This window comes from Ambystoma mexicanum, chromosome 7q (genome assembly GCF_040938575.1).
Source record: "Ambystoma mexicanum isolate Mex_15411 chromosome 7q, UKY_AmexF1_1, whole genome shotgun sequence".
NCBI classification, from domain to species: domain Eukaryota; kingdom Metazoa; phylum Chordata; class Amphibia; order Caudata; family Ambystomatidae; genus Ambystoma; species Ambystoma mexicanum.
In genome coordinates, this window is record NC_090941.1 from 962,454,169 (window position 1) to 962,462,486 (window position 8,318).

Here is an 8,318-nt window from a genome sequence, read left to right on the forward strand (position 1 = left end):
GTTTAGCATTGGGTCATAGAGGGACCACCAGGGTCTTTGGGGGTGGGGGTAGTGGGGTGAGGGAATGTCTGAATCTGAGCCGTAAGGATTACTGGAGCGTTAAAAACAAAACTAGGCCCATAGGCCATGTTGCCGATGAGTGTATGCACTCTTGAGGCCAGCGTATACTGTGTTCTCTCCAAGCTCCCACAATGCCTCATCGTGAGGTGCTAAGGTCGGCCTTACTGAAGTTGGTGGTGATGGGGCATCTGCAGCTATGCCTGTTGGGATTGATAATGTCTGCTGCGGAGAGTGACCTGGTTTCCGTCCCTTCACCACTTTTGCCCAGGTACTTTGTTGCGGCTTCGGGGCTACTCCAGTCCCCCGCCCCACAGATGATGCACTTGTAAGGTCTTTAGCCGGGGTCGAAGGTCCTCCTGTCAAGATGCCCTCGGCTTCTTACAGTGAATTAATTGTGTCTGACCTTCAAATGTGAATTGGAGGGGTTGCCAGGAACAACCAACAATATTATATTTTTCGTTCTTGGCGGAACATCATTAGGGGTTTAAGAGCCCTATGCCTTTGCACTGTCGCCTTTGCCAGGTCTTGGTAGATTTGTATCGTTGCCCCTTGGTAGGTTAATTTTCCCTGCAGCTGGCCTGCGGACATGATCTCTTGTTTCGTGCAGAAGTGAACGTGGGTAATCCTGTTCGGTGGATACTTTGTGTAGGCTCCTGAGAGACAGCAGACTGTGGGTGCGACCTAGCAACAGCATTGCCTTATCACAGTCTTATCACAGTTTTATTTTTGTTTCACATATTAGCATGAGAGGACATTTGAGACTTTCTAATTGGTGGTAGTATGGACAACGTGTGATATTTAATTATGCTTGTACTAACTTTGTTTTCGCGCTAGAAAATCATGCCACCTGGTGGATGGTGCATTGTTGTCTTTCTAAGTTTTAAAGCAATCATTTAAAAATGTGTGTTGGTTCTCTCGCCACTGTAACTTAACATACATTTTAATTCAAGGTGTTACATTTTTATTATCTTTGTACTTTTCTTTTATAGGCGATCACATTTCTGAGCAAAATCTGACGATGAAACCAAGAAATGAAAGCACTGTCCAAATCCAGGATGAAGTGGAAATGAGACCTTTAACACAGGAAGAGAAAGATAACAAGGATTACTTGAGAATCTTATTTGAGAATTTGGTCTTCATGGGCAAGCAAAATATTCTTTTGACTGGGCACCAGGAAGGCGACTTTGAAGATGAATTTACAACTGACAACTTCCAGGCACTAATGGATTTCAGAATCAATTGTGGGGACGAAGTGCTAAGAAAGCGATTTGAAATGACTGCTGTGAATGTTGCATACTGTAATAAGGATCAACTGATACAAATGTTGGAGATTTGTGGAAACTGTGTTAGGGAGGACGTGATTCGTGAAATTAGAGATGCTCAATTTTTTTCAATCAACATTGACGAGGTAGTGAACATGGCTGATGAGGTTTACTTACCAGTGTTTGGAAGGTTTGTAGATGAATCCAATAATTTAAGGGAAGAATTGTTGGGCTTTGTGCCATATGACACTGATGCTGACCTCTTAGCCAGCCAATTTCACTTAACCATCACTGAAAAATGGGGACTGAATATGGAAAATTGCAGAGGCCTAGCCTATGTGCCCGGTGTCAAATGTGGCTCAAACATGAAAGCTGTTGTTAACTGCCTCTTAGAAAAGAACCCAAAAGCTGTGATCTCGCTCTCGTCCTCTTGTGCCCTAAACATTTGGCTTGCAAAGTCTATGCACCTCCCTGGTGTTTCTTCTGTTTTGGGAACAATGCAGGCAATTTGTGTGTTTTTTCATCTTGATCGACAGTTGCTACCCTTACTGCATGATACCATTACAGAACTGTTTCAGAACAATGTGGAAAAGGGCAATGAATTAAAGTTGATTTGCAGATCTGATTGGGCCAGCCGGCATGATAGTTTTGACATTTTGGTGGACTTGCTGCAATCGCTAGTAATTTCTTTTGAAAAGATATTGGATGAAGCCTCAGTTAAATGGAACGTTAACATGATTAGAGAGGCACATATGCTTTTGAGTGAAATTACAATTTTTAAGTTTGTTGTCTCAGCTGTGGTTTTGAAAAATGCCCTTTCGTTTACAAGAGCATTTGGAAAGAATTTGCAAGGGCTTACCTCTGATGTATTTTTCGCATCGGGTAGTCTAACGGCTGTGCTACATTCACTGAACGAGGTGATGGAAAACATTGAAGTTTATCATGAGTTCTGGTTTGAAGAAGCCACAAATATTGCAACCAAATTGGACATCGAAATGAAACTTCCAAGAAATCTACTTGAGGTACAGCAGCAAAACGAAGAAACTGACATGTTAATTGAAAGTTACTTCAAGGAGACACTGAGTATTCCAATAGTGGAAACCGCTATTCGTGAACTGAAAGATATATTTTCAGAGCAACATCTGAAAGCTTTAAAATGTTTGTCGCTTGTGCCCTCTGTCATGGGACAGTTGAAATTTAGCACAAACGAGGAGCAACATTCAGAAATGTACAAAACTGATCTTCCTAATCCAGACACTCTTTCTGCAGAGCTTCACTGCTGGAGGATCAAATGGAAGCACAGAGGAAAAGATGTGGCGCTTCCAACCAACATTAACGAGGCTCTGCATTTGCCCGATATGAAGTTCTTTCCCAACATGTATGCGTTGCTGAAGGTGCTGTGTATTCTACCAGTGATGAAAGTTGAACATGAGAAATATGAAATTGCACGAAAGCGCATGAGAACATACCTAAGAGACACTCCGCGGGCAGACCGATCAACTGACTTTGCTTTGCTTAACATTAATTATGACATAAAGGTTGACCTAGATTTAATGGTTGACACCTATGTGCAATTATATGGAGATAAAGTAGAAGACACTACCCCTTTGAGCAATTCAGAAGAGAATAATGTGGCTTGAAATCTACTTTTTGTTAATAATATTTATAAAGAAAGGCCATTCAATCATTGCATGTAAGCGGTATCGCAGTTCTTGGCGCCCTTGCCTTTAAACATACAATTAGCAAGTTGCTAACAGCTGACAGACATTTGACTTTATATATGTGGGCCTGAACATTTTACTTAAATGCTTTTATTGGTAAATTGCATCTTCTAGTAAGATGGCAGAGACACTGAAATTCTTCAGAGTTTACTGATGAACTGATGCGTCCATGTGTTTTTTATCATCCGTACCGATTCACTTTATACAGGCATGATCATGTTTGGTTTAAATAGAAACAAAAAGATCAAATTAAAAGATGTTTTACAGTATGAAAAAAGTGAAACAGTTTACAGTTAGGTATGAAATTAAACTACATTTTTATGGGTGTAATTAGTATTGCACTGCATTTTCTGCATCAAGGTTATCTGAGGAAATGTGCAAGCGTGATAACTGTTGTGTTCAAGTTCTGTTTTCTGGTTTATACATGTAATATACTAGGATCAGTGTGCAGATGAAATCTGATAAATGTCTGTTCAAACTGGATTACAATATGATTATATGCTTTTACTTTTTCAAGGTTACTATTTATAGCATTTTACAGCAGCATATTCTAGCAATGGCAGTGTTTTATCTTTCCTTTGTACTGGTCTGAAACTCTGTCTTCCTCGAGATGGCTATATCCTCGGTATAAAGAATGATATTCATTCCTAAATTCTGAAGTTAAACCTAGAAAGACTGACATTCAAAAGTATATTTTCCAATGCTTTAGAAACTATTGAAATGTCTGGCTTCCTACATCATTTAAAGGGCGATGTGGTTCCCATTTAATCCTCCTCTCCACCCCAAAGTCAATAGTATGCTGAACAGCCTTTGGTGTTTTTCATTCATTTTGCCCAGCCCCTTCCTTCTCGCCCATCCCCACTCCCACTGCCCGTCCTGACCCGTGCTGATAGGTGTTTGGTCAGAACATGTGACCAGAATCTGTCCTCCTTTACTAACACCCCCTGGGCAGCTGACGAAGGGCCGCTCCCTGTTTGCCCCTGGACAACCGATGGCCACCATCTCTGCCGCTATAATCAGGTAAGGTGGGCAGGGTGGATAGTACAGCCATTACTGTACTCCAGAAAACTCTACCACAGACTTATACTGCTAAGATCAGAAGCTACAATCGCATATTTACCCCACTGTATGCCAGATTTGTCATTACGTATATACTCCCTCTTAAGGTGAATTGGGGCGCACTTTTTCAAATATAGTCACTGCCAAATTGGGTGGATTTGATGGAACAGAGCCTCTGTAAGCGATTTCCACTTTACTATCAATTTTGAGCATGGGTTGCATAGAATAGGTAGCCTCCGATTATATCCAGGTGACGGATTACAATACAGTATCTACTTCATATAAGTGAATAACACTATAAAGCCACTGCTGAATCTGGGTGAACCCATATATAGACTTTGCTGTTGTTTGAATCCGGGTAGATCTTAAGAACTACATCCATTGAATCCAGCTGCACTTCATATATGACATAGAACTATAAATCTAGCTGCATTCTAAATCTAGCTGCTTCTTAAGCACTGCATTTATATTGAAACCAGCTGCATTGTAGGCACTGCACATATCTGAAAAACAGCTGCATTTTAGATACTGCTTATGTTTTGAAACTAGCTACATTGTAGGTACTGCATACATTATGAACGTAGCGCTTGAAGGGATTAGTTGCTGTTGGCCCGAAACGCCGTCTGAACCTTACTACACTCAAATTACACACCTTAACTGCTTTAAATACTGCTGCGCCCAAATGTTTAATGTGTTGTTGATTCCGCTCGCTGTTTAATCTTGCTGCATTCAGCAGTACACGTTGTAACTGTTTAATTCTTGCTGTGCAGAAATGTTTAAGTTGCTGTTGATTCCAACCACTATTTGAACCTTGCTACACAAACACCACACGTAACTGCTTTAAATTCTGGTGTGCTCAAAGGTTTAAGGTGCAGTTGATTTCTCTCACTGCTCAAATCTCAGCACACTCAAAAGCAGTCCCCCAAGTCTTATCACTCCCACTCCTCAGTCCGCAGAACACAGAAGTAATCGCCTGCTGCAACACTTGGTAAGGCCCTCCCGCCCATTATAACAGTAAGGTTCCACTCAGAGCCCAGATTTCAGGGCTTTCAGAATCTTGATAATACTGCATTCCCCCACAGCTCACTTCCCACAATTACTTACAGGTCTTTACTACTCCCAATTACACTGCAGTACACTTCTCTCCATAGGGCAGACCTGGCAGAAAACCACCTACAGCCTCGCATTGGATCACCACTGAGCAGTCCTCAACTCTGTGCACCAAACTCTAGCACAAAACCCAAATACCTCAAAGAGACCTTCCCCACCGCAAGGCAGCCTGGGGCAACTACAATGAACCTCGGGTTCTGTGAATCCACCTCCATCACACTAACCAGCTACCACAGAGAGACCTTTGCCACTAGGAAGCAATATTGGGACACCACAGGGAGGCCTTAGCCACTGTGAACCTGCCCCAACCACAAAACACAAATATAGAGGAGCCTGCACCGCGGTGAAGCTCAGAGTTCTACACAGCAACACACGCTCAGACCACAGCAATCTAAAAGCAAACCAGAAAATCATGGAAACATAACTGGACACCATGAAATAACCTACCCAAAATGGCACACACTGCTGGTAAACAACAAACATACAACATCACAAACCTCAAAAGGAAACTGTGAAAGCGAGGAATTATAACTGCAGATCAGGAAGCTGCCGTCCCAAGAGGACAGCCGCTCCCGGGAAACCCACATCACAAACTCAACCCAAACAATAAACACTTACCCCTGACAAGCCTTGATATAAGACAAAGCAGATTAAAAGGAAAACAGAAACCTGCGGGAAACCACAAGTCAACAGGATGGAAACTACCCACCAGTATTCACAACACCTACGAACTCCATGGGCACACCACTAAATGTACTATGGATACAGTCCAAGAAAAGAGCAAACACAGAATACATCTCACGCTACCTCTCCACCTACGACTCCAATTCAATGTATAACAGACAACTGGAAAATAACCCACAAGCAAGAACCAAAACAAACCTGGATCCCACAAGGAAGTGAAACCAAATGCACCAAAATGCAAAACACAGTAACTTAGAAAACACCTTTGAAAACACTGCAATAAGAATCAGGGACAAACTAGAGTGAATAACCATAAACCCGCCCTACATTACCAGAGACTGGAATAAAGCACCCACGCAAAACCAACCAAGCAACTAGCGCAAACCAAAACTAAGCAGCCCTGCCATCAATCTAATTGGACTACTCAACGAGTAGACTGAACACCCAAGAACAATCTCAACAAGCAGCCCCACCCAGTAGAGAACCCTAGTAATGGTAACCCACCAAACCCCACACCAGCTGGGACTCACAAAAGATTTGCCAACAACCCACAAGGGAAAATGGACAAACTGCACTGCAGCTTATTCAACGTAAGATCTATGGCTAAACACAAAACAGAAATATATGAATCCTAAGCGAGGTGGGTACAGATGCACTTTTCCTCAAAGGAACATGGCTTTCTGCCAACTACAGAACTATTGCGCATGAAGTGATATTAGGCAGATTTATATGAAGTACCCTTTGGGAACACTAAACATAATTAAGATTACAAGTGACGGTACGATTTCACCTTTGGTACAAGCCTGTACTACACAGTTATAGTGGTAGCAGTAGCGGAGCAGCCGGACTTATCTCAAGAGTAAGTGAGCAGTACAAGAGTTACACAAAGGGCAGCAGTTACTGTGGTTAAGGCAAACACTGACTCAAGGTTTCTAAGTAAAAGAATATATATTTATTTACTTAACAGTTGTATATCATTTCACTATTCTAAGCAAGTTAAAAATCACAATCATAAATACACCACACCACTTACCTTAAATTCCAGACAAGTTAAGCTCACAAAATGAAGTGGGAGCAAAATGGCACTCCAGCAATTTAAAATGGAGGTAAAGACAAAGTTATTAGAAATTAGGCAAAACCAACAGGTAAGTAATCAGGGCAATAGAACAAGAGAGACTACAGTGAGAGGCAATCAGATAGAAAAGGCTTAGGGCCAAAGTCAATAGGACAAAAGTCTTTTGCTCAAGATCACACAGTTCCGGGTAGTTTGCGGTAAAGTTCGTGGCACAGATTCCGGACGAGGTTGGTTGGTAGAAAAGTTAGTTCAAAGAGAAGAGCAGGACAAGCTCTCGGAGTGGAGAAAGATTTCAAACACTTTCACCGCGGCTGACCGAAACGGACAACCAGATTTGCACAGTACCTTGAAACGGAGCGGTAGCTGAGGCAGACGTTCCTGGTGGTTCCTGCAGGCTCATGGTTCCTGAAGCGACTGTCGGACTGATGCGAAGTAGGAAGACTGGAGGGTTGTTCGCCACCCAGGGAAGAAACCAGCAGCAAAGCAAATCAACGAATAAAAGGTGCGCTCCTTAAAACCCAAGCAGGGTCCGACCTTCCTGGCTATCTGGCCCTCTGTAGCTCTGTACAGCAAATTCGACCCGAGGAGGGGTCCTGGTTTGTAGATTGGGCGAACTGGTTGGTCCCACGAGGTCTAGGGAAGCAGTTTCCTGGAGGATCTTCTCTGTCGTGGAATTCTGGAGATTCGAACCTGCAGCAGGCTTCACCGGGCGGTTCAGTCATGGTAGGGGTCCTCTTCTTCCAGTTCCTCGTTGGTTCTTTCGTTCCAGTGCCGACTCTGCTCTTCCAGTCCCAGAGACCTGCTTTTTATGCAGTTTTCCCCCATTCATACAGCCTGGCTGTCAATCACACAGCAGGGTGGCTGGCCTGGCAAGGCCAGTCCCTTTACCCAATCAGACAAGAGTGCGACTGGGGTTACTAAGGCAGGGGTCCAAAGATCCCTCCCTCACATCCTGCCCCTCTAGACTATCATGCGCCTTTAAAGAGGGCTTCTGTGCAGAAGCCCGCGAAAAGACAGCGAACAAAGGAATCATCCCCGGTTTGGCGCGCAGAGAGAAACACGAGAAAGACTTTAACAAAAAGAAATGGCGAATAAACCCAGCCGGAACCAAAATAAAATGTATTTGATCAAGCGGGTTTATGTTCGAGGCTACTAAAATAGCCTGGAACAATACCACATTTACATAAGATAATCGCGGTAGGAGAGTTAGGGTAGTTACCACTGCCATCAGCCAAGTCTTAATGTTAAGGGAGCGAAACAAGGCTGCAAGAGGCACACACAAAAAGGGATAAGAGTTAACCCTTTCCAATACTCCATGTAAGATGGGGTGTACTGGGTCTGTCTTTT

The 8,318-nt window shown here is 43.0% G+C and overlaps 1 protein-coding gene across 2 annotated transcripts in view; it reads left to right on the forward strand.

The window, feature by feature from the left end:
- THAP12 (THAP domain containing 12) overlaps nucleotides 1-3,526 on the forward strand; it is a 142,661-nt gene extending 139,135 nt beyond the window's left edge. For both annotated transcript variants that reach the window (XM_069640047.1, XM_069640048.1), the window contains exon 5: nucleotides 1,050-3,526. In XM_069640047.1, the coding sequence (XP_069496148.1) occupies nucleotides 1,050-2,962 (1,913 nt within the window). In that variant the 3' untranslated portion in view covers nucleotides 2,963-3,526. The remainder of the gene's footprint in view (nucleotides 1-1,049) is intronic.
- Nucleotides 3,527-8,318: the final 4,792 nt, after the last annotated feature.